Here is a 22,043-nt window from a genome sequence, read left to right as displayed (position 1 = left end):
GCAGGGCCAGGGGGCCCCCCAGAGAGGAACAGGGCGCCACGAGGCCGTCCCCACGCTCCCAGAGCTTGACGGAGCACCATGCCTGCGGCCCTCTGGCGGCCGACTGTCTCAGCGTCAGTGCTGAGCTTCTGCAGGGAGCCCGGAGGCCGCAGTCTGGGGAGGCGGCCGGTCCCACCCCCGCCCAGCCTGGGGCAGGCCCGCTGCTTCTCCAGAACCACCGTCCTGCGGGTCCTCCGGTCACATGTCTCCCAGGAGGAACTCACAGGCCGGTCCTGGTGCCCCCCCGACTGGGCCCCGCGGGCCCACGCCACCTCGTTCCCTCCAGAAGGGCCTCAGTCCCCACCCCGCTGCCCTCCACCCGCAGGCACGGGAACTTTCCCACGGAGCTCTGCGGTAACGCTCTCAGTACCTCTTCCGTGGCCAACCTCACGCCCCTCCCCTCAACGCCTCTCAGAAAATCCTCCGGGAAGACAGATTTCCTCACTTCTGGTCGGTGTTTAAATCCCTGCCCGCCCACGGCCTCCGGAGCACAGCACGGGGCTCAGGGTCACGTGGCAGCTGGTTCCAGAAACAGAGCCCAGCGCACCGCCTCGTGGCCGCAGCCTCTGCCTTGCCAGCCCTGCCCAGGCAGGCCGTGCCCCCAAGCCCTGGATGGGCCAGAGGCTGACAGCCCCTGAACCCAGGCGAGGACTCTGAGCCCCAGCCCAGCCTGTGCCCCTCACACCCCCATGCCCACGCTCAGCCTGTTTCTGGGCCGAAAGGCCCAGAACCGCCTGCTCACGTCCCTATCAGCCCTGCCCTGGGACGCTGTGTGTCCTTCCTTCTGGGGAAGCCCGCCTCCTCCTCCAGACAGGGCCGCTTTGGGGGTCAGGTCCCCACTCAGAGGGCCCCTGCCTGGTGCAATGCCTGACAGCTGGCTTCTTAAGAGGCAGGACGTGGGGCCTGGCAGACCCACAGCTGTCCTCACCCGGACATGCCCCCCAGGGCCGGCGGCCAGCATCGCCCTCACCCACCCTGGGCACCGTGACCCACCCCTGAGTTCTCCCCGTGTGCCGGCGCTCTGCACGGCACCTGCACGCGGTGAGCACAGGACACGGCTCCCTGCATGACGGACAGTGCGAGTAAGAGCTCATCTCAGGACGCTCGGCTTGCCTCCCGCTGTCTCAGAAGCTAGGTCTTCTGTTTGAAAACGGGAAGTTTCGGCAACAGGGCACCTAAGTCCCCTTCTACCATGATATCATGAGGCTCCCGACACCAAAGGCCTCTGGAGGGGCAGGGTCCCGACCCTCAGTGGGTGTCTCAGAACCGGCCCACCCATGGACTCAGCACTGTCCCCGCTGTGCCCTGCGTTTCGTCTTTCTACAGAGTGACAGGAATTAACTCAAAAGAGACACATCAACTCAGGCAACACTCTGCTACCTTTATAACTTTTCCGTTTCATTCTTCCCATTTTCCCCTTCAGCATCAGGGGTGGGGGTAGAAGGAAAGCTTTTTGTCCTTCTTTCCTTCTGTCTGTCTGCAGTCAGTAGTACTGCACATTGCAGAAAATCAAGAGTAAGGAAGAACAGGCCTTAATGGAAACAGCTCCAGTAAGAAAACTGAGACTGAAATTAAACCATGGCTCCCAGACACAAAGCTGCGTGGTTAGTACCCGCAGAGCCCGGAACATTCCGCGTGCTCCCAAGCGTCAGGCTACCTTCTGAGCTGCGGCCGTGTTCCCAAAGCTTGACGTTTTCCTAAAAGGCATGAAATGAGTCCCAGAAAGGAGGCTCTTGTAGCTGGGAAGGAGGAAGAAGCCTGACCCCCAAATCCATGCAATGCAGCTCCATTTCGTATACTGAGCATTCATGGTTCCCCGTCTGCTCTCCCTGACCCAATGGCGGGCAGGTGAGGAATTCTATTCCCACAGCACTGGGCACACGGCCTGCCCACGGCAGCACCATGACACTGAGCTGGCCCTGCAGACCTGCCACCACCTGGAACTGGGCCAACCACTGCCGAGCAAAGGTCACTGCAAGCACACTCGTATGCTGCTGAACCTCAGACACCCTTTCCTTCTGAATGTACATCGTATCTCACCTTCTGATTGACCCAATCCAGAAAGAGTGCAGCCTCGTGAACGTCACAGCAGCACGCCGTGACTGCCCATGGCACCTCCGGGAACTCTCCCAGCAGCAGCTGCCCACATTTACCCTACACCCTCACCCCCGACCAAAGAGGGTGGAGACCACCGTGATTCAGATCTCTAGGGCTACACCAGCAGCCCACTGTGGTCTCCCTGCACGACGGAACCACAGGACAAATTACATCTTTTCATAACAGCTTCTCTATATATAAACACATCTACTCATTTTGGTACTAAAAATGCACAGAAAGGAGGCTCTTACTTAAATCCAAACATACTATTTCTGAGTATCCGAGATTTACAGCATACACTCTTTGGAATTTTTGAATGGAATATATTCTGAGGATTATAAGGTCGTACTGTTACGCTACCCTGGAATTGCCCTGGTAGTGGCTACAGAAACCATCTTTCCGGCTTTTGGTATGAACGTATGACAAAATTAATGCACTGGTTTTGGAGAAGTGTCCTAAAGCAGCGGTGCCCAGCATGTTGGCGCCAGGAGCGATTTCATGGAAGAAAATTTTTCCTCGGGTGGAGGGGGGTAGTTTCGGAATGAGACAAGTGCATTCCATTTACTGTGCCTGCTACTCTAGTATCACGTTAGCTGCACCTCAGGTCAGCAGGCACTAGACCCTGGAGCTTGGGGACCCTCTCCTAATGAAGGGTTGTTATATTATTATTCCTTCTGTGTGAAAAGAAATCGAAATACGACCACTGTGCACTGTGGGGCTGAGCTGGGATGTGAACTCTGACTCTCACAAGCTGACTGATAAGGGGATGCTGCTGCGGTGCACGGCAGAGAAACGTGGTTCCAGCAAGTGGTTTCCACGCTGATGAGCCTCCTGTGCAGGCGCTGTGGTCAGTGACTTCTTCACGCCCCACTGAGGGTGTCTTACTACCCTGAGGTACGTGAAGTGAGAAGGAGCAGATGCATAGAAGCAGAAACAAGTTACTACACAAACACTGACAGGGACTCCCTGGAGGGCCAATGGCTGGGACTCAGCGCCTTCACTGCCAGGACCCTGGGTTCAATCCCTGGTGGAGGAACCGCAATCCTGCAAGCCATGCGGCACAGCCAAATAAAGAACAAACAGGAAATACCGGGCAAAGCCAGGTTCCTCTCCTGCCTCTGCTCTTGCCATCAGCCCCGTCTCCTCTCCTGCTGAGCGCTGACCCTTTGTCACCTGAGGAGGCTCTGTCCTGAGGGCCCCGGGGAGGTCACCTCAGAAACACGGAGGAGCGGCTTGTGGTCCAACGGCCAGCACACCCCACTGTCGGCACCTCGTGTCTGTGGCTTTGTTTGGGCTCTCACGTCCCTCCGTCCACAATGCCTCCAGGGTAAAGAGTCGGGGTCTGAGACCGAGCTCTGATTTCTCCAACAGCTGTCATCTCTACTGAACAAATCTGTTTATCGCACTGACGCGAAACATCTCTTCAATCAAACACTAAGCTTCCATATGTCCCTGAAGACTACCCACTATGTTCCTACCGAGTACATTTTTTAAAGTAACATTAATACTAATCAGCGGGTACGCAATGCATAATTATCCCCTGGGTGTGGCTGGAAAAGGGCTGTGGGATCCTCAAGTTAATCCTTCTTCCCACGCCAAACTAGGAGGGCTCTCCCTTTAGCGCAGTGGCCGCAGGCAAGACGCTGCCTGAGCTTTCTACAGGTGAGGGGCACGCTTCAGCCATGCCTGGGAAGTCAGTGCACTGGTGCATGGTATCTTTCCCACACGATGTCGCCACTTAAAACAACTTACCTCCACGGCAAGAGTCTCCACACTGATGATGAAAACTTGACCTCCAGACGCCGCCCACAGTGTGTCTTCCATCAAGAGCAGACTTCGAACTGGGAGGACGCCTAACTTAATCACCGTTTGAGGCTCGGAATTCCAGGATCCATCTTGAAAGAAAATATTTCTTTCAATTTCATTCAAATTCAGTTTCTCAAACTGACATTTCTTCAAAGACGACACACAGATGGCCAACAGGTACATAAAAAGATGCTCAGCATCACGCATCATCAGGGAAATATAAGCCAAACCCACAGTGAGATACCACCTCACACCTGTCAGAATGGCCATCACAAAAAGACAACAAATAACAAGTACTGGTGAGGATGCAGAGAAAAGACAAGCCTTGTGCACTGCTGCTGGGAATGTAAGCTGGTGCAGCCACCTTGGAGAACAGTATGGAGGTTCCTCAGAAAGCTGAAAAGAACTACCACACGCTCCAGCAACACCACTGCTGGGCACATATCAATCCACACAGAACAGAAACACTACTTTGAAATGATACACACCCTTCAATGTTCACTGCAGCATTTACAACAGCCAAGACACAGAAGCAGCCTAGAGCTGCTGATGGATGAACAGACACAGAAAACATGATACGTATACACACAATGGAATATTACTCAGCCATAAGAAAGAATGAAATCGTGCCATTTGTGAGAACGTGGATGGACCAGCAGGACTCAATGCTAAGTGAAATGAGTCAGAGAAAAGGAAACACTGTTATGGTCTCACTTATATGCGGAATCTAAAAAAGCCAAACTCAGAAACAGAGCAGAAGGGGGGCTGCCAGGGGCTGGGGGTGGCAGAGACAGGGCGATGATGGCCAAAGGGCACAGACTGTAGTTATAAGACGAAAGGTTCTGAGGACCCAATGTGCAGCATTATGGTTACAGTTAAAATTTGTTAAGAGAAAGGACCTTAAATGTTCTCAGAACAAAAAGAGCAATGGCTAGCATGTGATGTGATGGGGGTGGGAGCTAGGAGGTGGTGGTGACCACTGTGTAACATGTACGTGTATCAAGTCGAGACACGGTGTACCTCAAACTTGCTGTTGCTGCTGCTAAGTCACTTCAGTCATTTCCGACTCTGTGTGACCCCATGGACAGCAGCCCACCAGGCTCCCCCGTCCCCGGGATTCTCCAGGCAAGAACACTGGAGTGGGGTTGCCATTTCCTTCTCTAATGCATGAAAGTGAAAAGTGAAAGTGAAGTCGCTCAGTCATGTCTGACTCTCAGCGACCCCATGGACTGCAGCCTACCAGGTTCCTCCATCCATGGGATTTTCCAGGCAAGAGTACTGGAGTGGGGTGCCATTGCCTTCTCCGGTACCTAAAACTTACACAGTGTTATATGTCAGTCATATCTCAGTAAACTTTGTGGGGGCGGGGGGAGGGGGGTAGGTTTAAGTTCACCCAATAAACAAAAATAAAGCCTGAATAAATTCGTAACACTAGAAGAAATGGACACAGACACCCCAAATCAAATTGGAGACCAGATATATCATAGTCATTTCAAACTTTCAAATAGTCGATAGTTCCCATGAAATTTAAACTCTACTGGAGCAGCAGAAAAAACAACTTGAGTAATGCTGAACAAAGGTTGCAGAGAAGAAAAGCAGAGAGAATCCCATGATAAGCACTCATGTGATTCTAAATACATGTGTATTTAAACACGAAATCACACCAAGCAGGAGCGAAACAATGGGTCCTCTGCAGAGTGAAACCTCAGTGAGGGGCCCCGGATCCTGCTGCACCGCTCATCCTCTGCAGGAGTTCAGCGCGGGCCTTAACCCACCCCTACCCGGGGCCGCGGGCTTCTGCTCTGGGACGCAGTGAAGTGTGTGCAACAGCTGGCGCTGTGCCGGGCGGCCTAACCCTGACCCTAACCCAACAGCGGGCGCTGTGCCGGGCGGCCTAACCCTGACCCTAACCCAACAGCGAGCGCTGTGCCGGGCGGCCGGCTTCTGTCTACGTCCTCCCTTCAGGACCGACTGAGTCACGGGAGCCTCGGGATGCGGGGTGGCAGGTACTGATGGGACTGCCGTTTGGCCCGGAGTGAACCACCCCCACCCCAGATGCAGCAATGACACCTCTGCACAGGCGCGCCCCGGGACACTCACTATCCTCTGCGCAGGCGCGCCCCGGGACACTCACCATCCTCTGCGCAGGCGCGCCCCGGGACACTCACCATCCGCTCTGGCGTAGACGGCCACGGCGCCGTTGACCAGGCCGGCGTATAGGCTCTGGGCTGTGCAGGCCAGGCTCATGACCGTGGACTTCTCCGGGGTGAAGAAGTGCTGCAGCCGCACCTTCTTGCAGCCCTGGCTGCTCTTGTAGATGGAGATGCTGAGAGATGCATCACCCGGTGGGCGCTTGCTCACATGGAAGGGCGCGACCACCAAGCAGGAGAACCCTGTCCACCCCAGCCTGCCCTTCCCCACCTCCCGCTCCTTCTGCAAACACCTGGTTGCAGTGAAAAGGCTGCTGACCCTCTGATCTCTCTCTTCTCTTTTAAAAGACAAGTTCTGGGTTCTTTTTTAAGCCTAGTTCTTCCTACAGATCTAGGGACTTCACACTAGGAAAGTCAACGCAACTTCCCTTTAAACTCTGAACGATGCTCAGTGTGAGGTTAACACAGAGCACAACTGTTTCATCCTGAAGTCTAAGAGTGATGTGCACTTAGAAGCATGAATCAGCAGCAAGCGCGTCCGTGGCAAAGGGCAGCAGGAACTAGAACTCTCCCTGTCAGGTGCTGCCGCTCCCTGGGGTTCCCCGGGAACGTCCCACACACGGGCTCCTTCAGAGTCCGAGTCCCAGCCTGCTCCACCCTCACTGCACAGACCCCAGCAGAGCCGCCAGGGAGGGGCAGTGGCAAGGCCCAGGGCGGGGGGAGGCGCTCACCTGCCCTCCTCCGTCCCCAGGCAGACGGCGGGCACGCCCAGCACCCGGCCGCCGCCCTCGGGCTCACGGGGCCTGTCCTCGGCGGGCACGTACACCATGCACAGCACGCGGGACTCCACGTTGAAGCACTCGATGACCTTGGGGCTGGAGTTGTGGAAGGAGACGATGGCGATCTGGCCCATCTGACTGGTACAGCTGCCAATCTGGGGGTCGGGGGCAGAAGTGAGCAGGGGGGGGCTCCCACGGTACCTGCACAGCGGACCCCCCAAGGCCACAACGAGACCCAGCTCTGGAGTGGAACCAGCTCCCAACAGTGTTGAATGACCTTCCACGTATGCTCCCTCTGCCACCCTCTGTGTTGTTAGTTAACCTTTTCCTTTACTTAAGCAACGAGAGAAGTTTTGCTCTTGTAAAAGTCACATTTACATCCTTTAAACCTGAACACCTAGCACCACAGTAGAGGCCCATCGATATGTAATTCAAAGTCTGGAAATACAGACTAGAATCAATCTTAAACCAGGCCTTACCTAAGAAAACAAGGATATAAAAAGAGGAGAAAAGGGGTGAGAACTCCCCCGGTTGAAAGGAAAAAAAAAACATTTAAATACTTCTATTATTTAAGTTAGTTGTCTTTGGACTGAAATTAATCTGGAGAAGTTTTATTGGAAAAAGAAAAAAGAGAAACATTTCACTCTAGGATTGTCCTTTTCTCATCCGGGACTTCCATGTTTATCGCGCACTGACCAGTAACAGCAATCTACGGGACGGCCCTGCCATTTTTTCATCTCATTAATTGTGGATATGGATTCTTCACAAACCTGAATTAAAAACAAACAAAGGCGTCTTACCCACAGGAAACCGTGAGCCACGGAAAATGAGTCTGACTGATTCTCGTTATTCAGGTACGGCTCAGGATTATAAACAGCACATTCAATCTAAAGGGGAATACAATCAAAGACTCAAATTTAAAATGGGACACAGAGGAGGCTGGAAGGCAAGTCTTTTAACAGATAACAGAGTCTGACATAAGCCACGGAAATGACAAAGACTAAGAGAGGAAAAGATGGATGTATGAGTTGTAGAGATTTCGTTTTTAGAAGCAAACACCTCAGTGTGCCCGGGGGCTGCATCCCCACGGGGGAGGCCACATCGACAGGCCCATGCCTCTCCTAGGGAGCGGGCTCTGCCACTGCAGGAGTCCCCGTAAACCGAGGAAGCTCCAGGTCTGAGTGTCGGCCAGAGACCACATGGGAAATAGTAACATGTCTCTTAAAGAAAGATACAACCACGTGTCTCAGAGCTCACAGCAGTCACTGGTCATAGTGCCTGAGTGCACAGCACAGGCACACCAGTACAAGGCCACCTGGAGATGGGTTTGCTTCAGTAAAGAGTGGGCCCCACACCCCAGGCCGGCAGAGGGCCCCAACTAGGACCCACGTGGGAGCCCAGCTGCCGTGCGAGGGGCCTGGGAGGAGGGCAGGGCAGTGGCCGAAACGAGCAGGCTCTGGCCTGAAGCACCCCAATTCTGCAGGATCTCTACACACGCCAGACCAGAGGCCACACCCAAGGCTGCCCAGGCCCCACCTTGAACTCCTGCTGCTTGGCCACTGTCACGGGCATGTGTCCCAGGAGGAGTGGGTGTCTCTCCTTCCTGATCTGGTTCCCGTCGTCCTCCACGCAAAACCAGCCCAGGTGGTTCTCCTCCTCTGCAGCCGCCGGAGAGAACGGACAGAGGTGAGGACGTTCTTGCGGGTGACCGGACAAACCCCTTCTCAAGCTTCCTTCCCAGCCGCGGGCTTACCCTCCCGGGCGTGCACCCATCATAAGAGGAACGCATGCCACCCCTCGTTTCATCAGCTGACCTCAACCCGTCTTACCCAGGGCGAGCTTGGCCATCTGCAGGCTGTTGATCCAGGACTCCTTGATGGCGGGAGTGAAGGTGTTGAACACGGCGGTGAAGAAAGTCGGCCGGCCGGACCTGCAGGGAGAAGGGAAGGCCGTTCACTCCGCAAGTGGGCTCCAACACGTGAAATCCAGTCCCGGGGCCTGCCTGTAGGATACGGTCCCTGAACCGCGAAGACGAGCAGGTTGGGACAGAGGCCCGAGCTTGCAGGCTGCCCGCTGAGGCCCACTAACTTGTCCTGCTTCCCCGGGAGCTGCAACTGCACGCGACAGCAGTCGGCCGCACGGATCTCTTCTTCCTTCTTCAGAATCAGCCTCTGTAAGCCAGACATCCAGTCCTGGGCCACCAACGGGTTCAGGTTCTAGGAGGAGACGCACAAGCGCACAAAAGTGTTAGTAAGACAGCACCAAACCGAGGGAGAGGAAAAAAGCGATGCCGTGAAGTGAAAGACCCAGGGAGACCAGTGACACTTCTCACATCAGGAAAAAGGCCCCTTGGGAGGAGGGTCACATGGTGCCAGGACGTTTCTAAGAGAACTGAGGCTCGAGTCAGCCTCAAGGCGAAGATGGTTACACTGGAAGGCTTCAGCTCCTCAGAAACAGGAGACACCGACAGTCAGATCAAAGCTTGGAGTAACTCCAGTCCTCCCTTGTGGGTGGTGGCAGCCATGCTGACGATGGTTTAGAGACTAAAACAGAATTTGAACCCAAGGTTCGGCTGTCACCTGATAGTTTCCTTTGAGGTTTCCAACCAGCTGAGTGATGTGACCGATGACGCTGAGGTCATGCAGCAAGTTTTGCAGGTCTTGATACAGCTGCCCCGGCCCCACGTAGACTCGGTCTGCAACACAGGCGACAAAAGGCACACGCTGAGGACTGCCCTGGTGCTCCAGCGGCTCTGGAGGCAGGGGGCCCTGGTCCCACCCCTGGTCAGGGAACTAGATCCCACAGGCTGCAACGGAAGATCCCAAGTGCGGCAGCTAAGACTCGGCGCAGCCAAATGATACTAAAAAATTAAAGTGCACAAATCTCAGCATGTTCCTGCCAAGGCTCGAGGAAGGAGACTCGAGAACAGAGTCAGGCTCACCCAGAATTTTTTAAAGGTGAATGTTTCTATGTAAGGAGATGCTTTCTGTTTCTGACCTTTCATTTTGAAGTAATCTGAGACTTTCCAGAAAAGCTCTAACAGCATAAAGTTCCCTGTACCTGGTGCTGGATGGTGACGGGTCAGAACCACAAGAGCATCCTCACAAAGCAGGAAATCACGTGGATGCAGCAACACTGACCAGCGTGGCCCCACCCAGACCTCAGGGCTCCTGGGAAACGAACAGCTTCTCACCAGGCCTGTCTCCATGGAAACTGCAACAGGCTTGAAATCTCAGGGTTGGAAAGCCAAGTGGAGTCCCTGTGGCCAAGGACGCAGTGACTGTGCCCAGAAACCCCCAGGAGCGTGGGCCGGGGCCCAGCGGACATGGCTGACGGCAGCTCTGTGCCCGAGGGTCCTACATCACCCCAGGCTCCCAGCACACACCGGGTGCCAGGGGCCTCCAGGACCAGGGCTCTCCAGGTGGGGGGAACCGGGCAACAAGGAAGTCACAGACAGACGCCAGCAGGGATGGTGGGGGCGCCCCCGGCTCCTGACGTGCACATCACCCCAATCCACCGCAGGTCTCCATGGTCTGTGCCTGCTCCCGGACGGGGGCACCACACGTGGCTGCCGGTGCCCCACAAGAGCCCCTCTGCCCACAGCCACGGCCGCACCCGAGCCCAAGCGCATCTCCCCTTGGGACAGAGGCCCAGCCATGCCTCTGGTTTTCACTGCCAATCGTGAGCATTAAGTAACTACATAGAAATCAATGGGAGTGATTTTCCCAAAATGACATGCATCAGAATTTGCACAACTGCTCCCGCCTGCTGAAAAGTTTCAGGAACCTGTCCTCAGGATGGGCCAGCGGCCGGGTGGCAATGCCTTCCCCCTCTTGTGTACACGTCTCTGAGGGCCTGACAGCTCACCCCCTGCCCCAAAGGCCCCCCAAGCGCCCATGTTGTGGACCAGCCCCTCAACACCTGCCACGGTGCCCACCTGGCACAATTTCTTGCAAATTGAGGGTGGTCTAGGGGCCACTTGTGGAAACTGAACTGAGGTTACGAGAATCCTAGATGAAAAATCCAATGTCAGCTTATTTTTGCCATAAGGGAAATTTATTTCCTTATAAACCCGCCTCCTGCGATAGCATGGAGCAGAGTAAAACTAAGACATGGTGGGCACAGAATTTTGCAAAATAAGTTCCTAAACTTAAACCAACCGAGAGCTTCTGGCTTGCAAGGCTCCACACCTAGCAGAAAGCTTGAGGCCTCACGTGGCACCCCCCGAGGACAGGCAGGGCGCGGGGCGGAGGCGCCTTCCATCCCGGCTCTGCAGGGCCCTCCTCCCACAGCTGTGGTTGCCAGGCAGGGAGGCCTACGCTGTCCCCACCACTCGACAGCAGCCCAGCCTGCAGCGCTCAACTTCAGAAAAGAGTCATTCAAACAGCACAACAGTCACGTGAACATCGGGGAGCAGGGTTTCTAACTCAGCTTCTCAAAATAACTTGGGATGAGAAGCGCGGGAGCATCAGGAGAGACATCAGCGAGGGCGCTGCAGCTGTTCTGTGAAAACTCCGGCACGACCGAGGCAGGCCGGCCAGTGAGCGGCTCGCGGACGGGAGGCTCCCAGCTGCCCAGACCCGCCGGAGGGACCCCAGCACTCAGCCTGGCGCTGGGGTCGAGGGGCAGACCCTGTCCACAGGGGCAGCTCACTGTCCGCCCCACAGGACCCGCCCTCTCTCCAGGTTCACCTGGCAAATCCCTCATCAGTGCTGCCGTGGGACAAACACCTGGACCATCTTCAGCGTCTCGTAAGCGCCGGACAGCATCATGCTCTGTCCCGGAGCTGGGAAAAGCCCCGGAGGGCCCTGACCTGAGTTCCGTCTGCCCACACTTACAGAATCAGCAGACTTTAGTTGTAACCGAGAAGGCCTTTTAAAGACCATTTACTCCCCCACTCACCTTTCATAGCTCAGAGCTAAAAATTAGACCCACTCCACAGTTGGGGAAACCACAGAGGTTCCCACACTAATCCCAGGTGAATATCCAGGCCCACAGTGCTGACTGCATCTGTGTGCGGAGGACCCCAAGTCAACATGGACCCCGACTCCAGGCTCGGCACCCGGCACACCCTGACCCCCTCACCGTCTGTTCACCGTGCACTTAAAATGGGTGAACTGTGCTGTGTGAGAGTACCATAATCTTAAAAATTAATAAATGCTTAAAAAAGTAGCACATCTAACACAGAACCAAGACTATTAAATGGGTGGCAGCTCTGTCTCCCATCCCTGGGACACCTGGGTCGAGACCATGCCTGCCCTCCAACCTGGAGTCTCCCCACCCAGAAACCGCAGACAGAGGCCTGCTGTCACCACCGGCGCGTGACACGGGCCTGCTGAGGACACGCGGGTTAACCTTTCTCCTGCAGTCAGGGGCCCTCCACCACCACCCACGTGTCACACAAGCCTGCTGAGGACACGCGGGTTAACCTTTCTCCTGCAGTCAGGGGCCCGCCGCCACCACCCACGCGTGACTCGGACCCGCTGAGGACACATGGGTTAACCTTTCTCCTGCAGTCAGGGGCCCTCCACCACCACCCACGTGTCACACAAGCCTGCTGAGGACACGCGGGTTAACCTTTCTCCTGCAGTCAGGGGCCCGCCGCCACCACCCACACGTGACTCGGACCCGCTGAGGACACATGGGTTAACCTTTCTCCTGCAGTCAGAGGCCCGCCGTCACCACCCACGCGTCACACAGGCCCGCTGAGGACACGCGGGTTAACCTTTCTCCCCGAGAGGCCGGCATTCCCTCAGCATCAGCAGTCAGGGTCACCCTGCTCGCCTCTGTTCCAAGAGGAAGTATTTTACTACCTTATCAGCAACGAAAAGGTGTTTTCCTTTTCCGACCTTAGGCTTTGTTCTCCAGCGTCCAACCATGTGTGTAATTGAAACCGTAAGAGGAAGAGGCCCATTGGATGGGGATGGATCTAGGGGCCCATCTCCACGGCAACTTCTCGGTCCCAGGGTCTATCTGGGGGCCACTCAGTGGTCTCGGTCCTATTAAAGACTTGGCAGGACTGCCGTTGTAAGGCCAGAGCTGAGCAGCTGGACAACCCTAAATTCAGAATGAAAGCAAAGGTGTTGTCTGCAAAGTGACGCACCGTCTCCTGATGGACAGTGAGAACTGCGTGCCTGATTTGCTGGGGCAGGTGGGAAGTTCCTGGTATCATCGAGGGCTCAAGTGCAGCAGTGAACCTAGCCTGGGTTTTTGCTTGTAATACTTAAAAAATCAAGTCATCCTGCGTTTTGCTTTTTAACCTGCTGACTTGACTCCTATTCTAAGCTGGCTCAATGTGAACCATAAATTAGAAGATGAACAAGAGAACGCAGTGTTCCCAGGAAAACACCATCTATTTCATGGATCGAAGGCATCCCTGGAGATCTAACACAATGAGGTGATCGTGATCACAAACACATCTTGGGCTTGCTTCCATGGTAATAGGCACGGAAACGTTATTTTTGTTCACAAAAACAAGACGTAATAGGATCTGCTATCCTTCCAAGTCATTTAACTAAATTTTTAAGAACTTTCACATCTTCATGTTGCTCTTTATTAAGTGAAAATGTTAGTAATCGAGTCAATTTGGAGACTATTTCTCCCTCGCTCCCCCCTACTCCTCAGCTGGTCCCTCTTTAGGAAAACCTGTGATAAAGTCTGGTATTCTGGCTATTACTTGAGATGGTACGCACACTGTTTAAACAGCACCATGAGTTTTCATCAGCAATTCAGGAGTCTAGGAATACATGCTCACGGAGCTCGCTCCTCAAGGAGGTCACCAGACGCGTGACTCTTAGCATCAGGCGAAGAAGAAGAGCAAGCAGTGAGCAGGCCCCACGTCAGTGGGGACCCAGCAGGCACTGTTTCCTGTCCCCCTAGGCCCAAGTGAACGTGCGTGCTCACTCGGAAAAGCTACACCTTTCAAAACAATTGATGGGACGTCCCCCTTCACTGTACTTTAAGTACTCCACAATTCAGGGGCTGAGGCCAGTGAGTACAATTTAGCCGGGTTTTAACTTAGACTAAAAAAAAAAAAAAAGCAGAAGATGAAAGTAATGACTACCACTATGACACCAAGTTCAAATTCTAGGGTCCGCAGACCCTTTCTAACAGTCACCGTGTGCAGGACTGCTGAGCACCACCCAGTGCCGGGCCCTTCCCCGAGTCCTCTGTGAGGGGCACAGGCAGGCATGACCCCCATGGAGACGGAAAGACACGGGGCAGAGACCTGAGCCCACAGCCCAGCCCACGCCCACTGGGACTCTCTGCAGCCACACGACATGCCCTCTGCAGAGAGCAGGGCCCTATCCTGGCTTCTGGTGGGGGGCACAGTTCAGGATGTGATGACATCCCAAGGGCAGGCCCCCACTCTCAACCCCGAAAGGGGACCACTCAGAGAAGAGCCGCCAACTGGCGTGTGTCCACGCTCCCCCCACGTCCCCCGTAAGAACCGCGCCACCCACACCTCCCGCCTCAGCCCTGGAAGCGTCACTCACGGGGCTTGGTGCTGGCTGCCAGCAGGCTCTCGGGCGCTGGGCCCGTGGGACAGCGGCCGCCCTCTGCCACACCCTCGCCGCCACCGTACTCGACCACCTCCGCCTGCCCAAGCGGGACACTCCACTTTAGTAGGTACCTCTGGCCCGACGTCACCGCGCCGCCGTCGTGCGAGGCGCTGCGAGAACTGGGAGCCCTGTTTTCAGCAAAAACCACGGGGACATGTCTCCAGGCTTCTCTTCCCGGGAGACGCCACGGAGACCCCCCCGACATGCTCACCAGGTGAGCTCTGTACACAGTGTCTGTGGGAAAGGGACACGCCACCCGCTCCACCCGTGCCCACAGAGCTCGCACGGGCTGACCCCGGCCGTCCACTCACCGGGTGCTGACCGTGGCGCACATGAGCACGTCGTTCAGCATGAAGAGCCGGCGCTCCTTGGTTTTCATGATCTCCCCCCGGTCGTTGTAGACGGTCTCTATCACGTCGTCAGAGCGGATGAGGTAGCGACTGCCACTGCTTAGGAGCTAGGTATTCACAGTCCATCAAGGAAAAGAGAAAAGATGAGAAAGAAGCCTCATGAGAGACATGAGCAGATAGTGTCCAAGTTTTATAGATCCTCTTTTCTTTACAGAGAAACCCTGTTTCCAACCACACTTTGTGCATGTATAGCACAGAGCTCAGAAAGTCGCTCTTTTAAAAAACATTTTTCTTTTCCCTTAAAACCATGCTATTCTCTTTTTTAACTGATTTATTTAACGTTTGGCTGTACCCTGCGGCATGTGGGATCTTCTCTCCCTGACCAGGGATTGAACCCACTCCACCCACATTAGGAGGCGGAATCTCAACCACTGGACCACCAGAGAAGTCTTGCAATTTTTTAAAATGAATCTAAACAGTGGCAGGAATCTAACTTCCTTCCTCGAGCAGTTTCTCCAGCTAAGATATGCTGACTCAGCCACAGAAGGCTCACTTATTTTCCCGTGTCATTCACTGCAACCCTTCTCTTCCAATGACTCCTCAGAATACACACTCGTCTTCAGGGACGGTCACCCCCACCTTTCCTTTACTCAAGACACCGTCTCGACCTGGAAAGTCTGTGGGAGTCTTTATTCTCTGCTTTTATTTCTCCCAAAGGATATCGTAGTGACGTAACATCCTGACTGCTCGTGGTTGGCCATGTTTTACTTGTCTGAGCCAAATAAGGCACTCTTGGTTTCCAAAGGAAAGGTGCTTAATATTCACTGGTAAAATGACTTAACTCATGCCAGAGGCAGACTTATTTTAGCGCTTTAGCCTGGCAGGAAACCAGGAATCCCTGGGCCAGACACCCACCCCGGCTAGCCAACCTCACAGGGATGAAGCTGCATGTCACTGACCCATCCATCAGTGACACCGCCCTCAGAGCACGCCGGCTGCCCTGGGTTCCCACACATTCTGGTACCATGGGGAAGCAGGACTTTAAACAACACGAACCCTCCTGAGAACATCTGTGAACGCTACTTTCTGCTTATAAAAATTCCTATACAAACCCTTTGGAGACTCAGAGAAAACCTGAGCTTAAAATGTATGATCATAAAGTGCTTTCAGTTAAATTATTAGGTGTCAGTATCCGGTAGGAAAGGACCCCTGCTGACAGAAACAAAGGTGACTTTTAGCAACAGAGACTATTATACATAATTCTTCAACATGGCTCGTATCCAGTAACTGCTTCCTGTGAACAAGAGCTTCAAATAAAAATGGCACAGCCTACGTGAAACCGGATTATCGTGGCAGGAACACGACCTTGTAAACACGAAGCTGTTCTGCGTCCCTTCTTCATGACATATGTAGCTTGGTCCTGCATGGACGGGACAGGTAAGACCACGTGTGACTGCCTATGCGTCTGTGAACGTCCATGCTTCAAGCAGGACTAAGAGGGAACGCTGCATTTTGAAAGTAAAATTCAGCTAGAAGAGTGACTCTTAACCCTCCCTGGGCCGTGGGTCCATCTGAGGACCTGGTCAGCCTAGGAGCCGCTTTCCAGGAAAAGTGCTCGGACCACATGGGCCTTGTGTGCACTTTCCAGGGTCTGTGACCTAGAGGCTCTCCTTGGACCTTGGTCAGCAGCTCTGGGCCCAGAGAGACTCGCCACCAAGGTCCCGGGGGATTAATAATAAGTGGCTCAGAGAGCCACAGCTCATTAGCACAAGCGGAAACAGCCTACAGAGAGGAAAAGCATCCACCTTGTTCAGGTACCGCTCGTTGATGGCTTTTGCTATCTGTTTGATTTCACAGCGCTGGTCTGCGTCTCTCTTCCTCTCATTCAGCTTCTCCGCTAGTGTCTCGAGCTCCGTCAGCGCCATCTGGAGGGGCAGCCGGTCGGGGTGTCCCCGGGGTGTGTTCTTCAGCATGTCCTTCAGGAAACACAAGGCAGGGGGAAGCTGACACGTGAGGCCGGGTGGGGGGCAGATGGTCACCAGGCACACCCGCCCCCTCATCGCGCGGCTCCAGCATGGGCTGGGGGGAGGAGGGTTCTGGCACTGCTGCTTCTGGGGAATAAAATAAGCCCTGGGAAAGGACAACCAACTCAGTGAATCATGCTTTGGCTGAACATTCGAAGCTCCTTTTGCAAACACAAAATTGACTCATTAATCGGGGGTGGGAAGGGAAACAAGATTGCGTTTCCAGGGAAGGACCCCATGGCCGGCTCGCCGGGACCTCAGAAACTTCTGCCCTGGTAACAGTCAGGCTGCAGGTCTCAGCGAGAGCGTGGCAAGGGGACCCACAGACGCTCGGGATCTCCTTCCCAGGTGTGTGTCCTAGTACTGGGCTTTGAGTGCCGTCTGCCTGGGGGGCACAGGGAGGGCCCTGTGGGGGCACAGTGCGGTCACCTCCTGCACCTAGGTGCCCAGCTCCAGACTCTGAGTCAGGTTTGGAGAGGGCCATCTACGAGCCGGGCGCTGTCACCTTGGCGACCTCGCAGACTGCCCTCCCTACCCCGTCCCACCGCCCCGCCCCAGGCCCACCCTGACATAAGCCACCCGGGAGGATGGACCGGGGCTGGGAGCCTGCCATGCACACGAGGACCCAGAGGGGCAGCGGGAGCCTCACCTGGAGCAGCAGGATGAACTGCGGGAACCTCTGGATGGGCTTCGTCATCAGGCTGTGCAGTGTGACGCGGTCAGGGCTGGACTCCTGACACTGCTGCGGGGACAAGGCCCGTCACCCCGGCTCAGACCACGCCGCCCCCCTACCCACCCGCCCGCAGGACGCAGCCCCGGGGAGGAGCGCACACCACCCGCAGCGCCCACCAGGGACCTCCATGGCTTCCCGCAGCCACTCCCAGCAGGGTGGGGTGCACCCCGGGGTCAGAGGAGGGGCAGACCCCGGAGCCCCTCCAGCACTGTGGGGCTCATCTTCAGAGGATCTGCTCCCTGCCTGCCCTGGAGACCAAGGGGCCCTCCGACCAGATCCCAGAGCCTGACCCTGAGGTCACCAGCAGCAGGCAGCCGGCCCCTGGGTCTGGGGTCTGGTGTCCACTCTCTGCCTAGACCCATCTGGCTACATCCTTCTAAGGATGTCCAAACAAAGTTGGTTTTCAAGAAGTTACTTTACCACTAAAAATTCATCTTTATTTCTGGTACTGATCCAATACCGAGGGCCCCACTGGTGCTAAAATCATTACAATAAATAACATTATACGTTTAGAGGGGAAATTTGGTAAAATCTCACTACAAAGTACTAGGCATTGAACCTGTTATCAGTTCAGTTCAGTCCAGTCACTCAGTGGTTTCCGACTCTTTGCGACCTCATGAACCGCAGCACACCAGGCCTCCCTGTCCATCACCAACTCCCGGAGTCCACCCAAACCCATGTCCATCGAGTCAGTGATGCCATCCAACCATCTCATCCTCTGTCGTCCCTTTCTCCTCCTGCCCTCAATCTTTCCCAGCATCAGGGTCTTTTCCAGTGAGTCAGCTCTTTGCATCAGGTGGCCAAAAGGATGTTAAAAAACACAAAAAAATTTTCAAGTGTTTACCTTTAAAAATTCAAGGAAAGCAGGTTTTGTAGCACATGTTTTCTTAAGGATTGCCACAGCTGTGCTGAAATTATTCACATATTCACTATAAGCATCCAGCACCATGGATTTAGAAAACTGTAATACAAGAGAAAATCGAGAAATGAAAATAATGGAGGATTCACTGCCTCCCTGCCAAGCTTAGGATGAAAGACCGAAACCTGCACGAACAACAACCTCTCTGTCACTGTGCTCTTTTCAGGGACTAAACTTCATTATGACTAAGTGTGATTTTTTTTTTCTTTAAGCAGACTTGTCAGGAGCCTGTGGTTCTTACTCTGCTGACCCCAGGGCACTTCAGTGCTTCCTAGCTCAAAGCCATGGCAGTTTGGCTGTCAGTTAAGAAAGTTCCTGACTACAGTCATATAATGATGACAAGTACAGACATCCTCCTTTAAACTGCTGCTGACCGGCACTCTGTGGACAGAAGGTCGGGTGCCTCAGTGTGCGGATGTCCTGGGTTCCTGACCTGACTGTCCCATGGAGATGCCACTGTGTGGTCTGAGACAGATCGGGGCACCTGAGCCTCTGGATGTCTCCACATCCTTCCCCAGGTGCACACAGGTAGGTGCACAGAGCCTCCTGACTGCAGACGGGCTTCAACGGGAGGTCTGCGGTGTCCGTCCGGGGTCAGCCAGGGTCAGCCGGGCTTGCACCAACAGGAGACCCACCCGAGGAAGAAGGGAGGGGGCCCTGGAGCCCAAGGGAGCCCTGCAGACCCTCCGAGTGCACCAGCCCCGTTACCGAGGCCACGAAGACGTCTCCGATCATCTCCACTGAGTCCCACTCAGCCACGCGGCCAGCCAGCGCGATCTGGAGCAGGCAGTGGCACTGCAGCACCTCCTTGACCCGGAAGAAGACGGTCCTCAGCTTCCTCTCGCTCAGCACCTTGGGCTCCATCTCCCACAGCGGCTTCTCATATTGCTGAGGCAGAGACCAACAAGCACGGCCCAGGCTTTTCTCAGGTTCAACAAGGAACACAGAGAAGCTCGCCCTTATAATTATATGTGTCCAAATAAACCACATGACTCTTGAATGTCAATGCATAGACACAACTCTCAGAGTCTTTTAAGAACTTTGCAAATTTGAGTATTTTATAATTCATAAAAGACAAAACAGCGTGATATTTGGGTACCTCCAATATCCTCTTAAGAGCATCCACATAGTTTTTCTCGCTGTCAACGATCGAGCCCAGAATGTACCTTCTTACGACCTGTTGGGAGTTTGAAAACACAATGGTTAAAAACTGCCTCGGAAAACACAGCAAACAGATTTAACTTCTGTTGAGGCTTATTGATGAAGTTTCTCTGTGTTCAAAACAGTACGTAAGTGAAACCTCCCAAGGCCTTAAAATATATTATGTTAACAATCTACCATGATGGCATAAGACATACTTTCCCATCACTACAATTCTGTTGTTTTTTAAAAACAACAGATTATAAACCACAACTGGAGCAACACAGCAAAATCATGGCATTAATAACAATTTCATTCACTCATACAACAAGAATAAACTGACTGTGTGTGTTCTGCATGCCCAGCATGGAGCTACACGGGGTTAATGTATACTTCGTGTACATATTAAGTTCAGAAAAAAAAAACAACTTTCCAGTCTTCCCCCAAAAAATGGTATTAGCAACACTTATCTAAAATCATTATTCCAAAGTTTTTTTTTAAAAGCCCTTGGAAGGTGGAAGTATAGATCTGTTTTGTTCTGAGGCCATTCAAAGCCTCCAAGGCTAGAAGCACAAGGAGTGAATCACCAACGTCGTTTCAGGAGCAGCCCCCACTCCCTCAGATCTGAGGCCTGCACTTGAAGTAGTGACATCACTTTGGGGTTTGTTCCCACGACCCGAGGGCATGCAAGCACAAGCTTCTGGCCCCAAGGTGCCTGCTGGAGACCAGGACGACACTTGGCACTTCTGTCCAGCTGACACCCAGTTTGGAAAGTTGGTTTTGCCAGTAAACGGGAAATAGAGGGTAAAAAGCACAGCAAGGTTGCTCTTCCCCGCCCCCAGCGGCGCAGTGGGAGGCTCGTCCCAGGAACCGCGGCGCCACCTGGTGGCAGGAGCCGCCCCTGGCTGCGTCAGCGTGACTGCTTTCCTCACAGGAGGGGCTGCTCCTTCACGAGATGGAGGCAAAAATCAACCCTGAGGGACACCTGAGGAACAAAGTGACATGTTTAAAGGGCGGATGCTTCAAAGTACATACAGATGTGTCTATGAGCCCACAGACCCCTCGCTCTGGATCCTCCCCCCAAACTATAGAGGGTCAGATTCAGAGTTCCAGACAATGTCTCAAGTCTGGAGTCAGAATATCTGGGAATTTGGGGGGATCTAACACAGCAGATGGTGACTGCAGCCATGAAATTAAAAGGCACTTACTTCTTGGAAGGAAAGTTATAACCAACCTAGACAGCATATTCAAAAGCAGAGACGTTATTTTGTCAACAAAGGTCCGTCTAGTCAAGGCTATGGTTTTTCCAGTGGTCATGTATGGATGTGCGAGTTGGACTATAAAGAAAGCTGAGTGCCGAAGAATTGATGCTTTTGAACTGTGGTGCTGGAGAAGACTCTTGAGAGTCCCTTGGACTGCAAGGAGATCCAACCAGGCCATCCTAAAGGAGATCAGTCCTGGGTGTTCATTGGAAGGACTGATGTTGAAGCTGAAACTCCAATACTTTGGCCACCTGATGTGAAGAGCTGACTCATTTGAAAAGACCCTGATGCTGGGAAAGATTGAGGGCAGGAGGGGAAGGGGACGACAGAGGATGAGATGGTTGGATGGCATCACCGACTCAATGGACATGGGTTTGGGTGGTCCGGGAGTTGGTGGACAGGGAAGCCTGGCGTGCTGTGGTTCATAGGGTCACAGAGTCAGACATGACTGAGTGACTGAACTGAACTGAACCCAGGTGTTAAATACTCTGCTTAAGTGCTGAGATGACTCTGATGTATCAGGTCAAAGGGCCTGGAATTGGTATCAAAACAACTGGAAAATAAAGATAAAACCCCAAATCTGCCCCGATTGCAGGGCCCCCGCAGGTTAGGACACCCCTTAGTCAACCCTGGCATGTGGACAGCACGCCCGGGGCCTGTCCCCAGACTTCAGGCTTCCCAAGATCCATGCACGGCTGACGGGGCGTTGTCCCGGGGCTGCCTTCCTCACGCACGGCCTCCTAGCCCTCCCCTTTTCACGCAAGCCCTCCTCACGAATGCCTTCCCTACGCGCCTTCCTGCACACAGCCTCCTCACGCACGGCCTCCTCATGCACTCACGCACGGCCTCCTCACGCACTCACGCACGGCCTCCCCACGCACTCACACACGGCCTCCCGAGCGCAAGCCCGTTCGCCTCGGCCCCGCCCTCACCCTGACGGTCGCTGACGGTCTCCTCGCGGCAGCTCGCCATCTTTCCTGTCGGACTCTGAACTGACCGCAGAGGGTTTTCATGGTCTGCATGCCACACGCATGCGTGCGTGTCATGTGTACGATGCGTGCATCTATATCGACCATCACCTACCTGCCCACTTACGTCTGTCCAGCTTTGTCATCTACCTACGTTGTCGGTCATCTCTCTCAGCGTCCATGAACTGCAACATGCAGCCCACGTGGGAAGACT

The 22,043-nt window shown here is 54.2% G+C and overlaps 1 protein-coding gene across 4 annotated transcripts in view; it reads right to left on the bottom strand.

The window, feature by feature from the left end:
* The window catches only part of ARHGEF10 (Rho guanine nucleotide exchange factor 10), a 61,637-nt gene that overhangs the window by 9,062 nt on the left and 30,532 nt on the right, over positions 1-22,043 (bottom strand). For 3 of the 4 annotated variants that reach the window (XM_010820190.4, XM_010820192.4, XM_059882317.1), the window contains 15 exons: positions 19,559-19,636; positions 19,168-19,347; positions 18,385-18,501; positions 17,457-17,549; positions 16,589-16,759; positions 14,745-14,890; positions 14,368-14,561; positions 9,451-9,566; positions 8,960-9,087; positions 8,701-8,801; positions 8,408-8,529; positions 7,672-7,758; positions 6,824-7,026; positions 6,111-6,268; positions 3,889-4,031 (listed from right to left, as the gene is read on the bottom strand). In XM_010820190.4, the coding sequence (XP_010818492.2) occupies positions 3,889-4,031; positions 6,111-6,268; positions 6,824-7,026; positions 7,672-7,758; positions 8,408-8,529; positions 8,701-8,801; positions 8,960-9,087; positions 9,451-9,566; positions 14,368-14,561; positions 14,745-14,890; positions 16,589-16,759; positions 17,457-17,549; positions 18,385-18,501; positions 19,168-19,347; positions 19,559-19,636 (2,037 nt within the window). The remainder of the gene's footprint in view (positions 1-3,888; positions 4,032-6,110; positions 6,269-6,823; positions 7,027-7,671; positions 7,759-8,407; positions 8,530-8,700; positions 8,802-8,959; positions 9,088-9,450; positions 9,567-14,367; positions 14,562-14,744; positions 14,891-16,588; positions 16,760-17,456; positions 17,550-18,384; positions 18,502-19,167; positions 19,348-19,558; positions 19,637-22,043) is intronic. The other variant, XM_010820191.4, reaches the window with a different exon arrangement.

The sequence above is a fragment of the Bos taurus genome, chromosome 27 (genome assembly GCF_002263795.3).
Source record: "Bos taurus isolate L1 Dominette 01449 registration number 42190680 breed Hereford chromosome 27, ARS-UCD2.0, whole genome shotgun sequence".
NCBI lineage: Eukaryota > Metazoa > Chordata > Mammalia > Artiodactyla > Bovidae > Bos > Bos taurus.
This window is presented reverse-complemented; position numbering and strand designations above follow the sequence as displayed.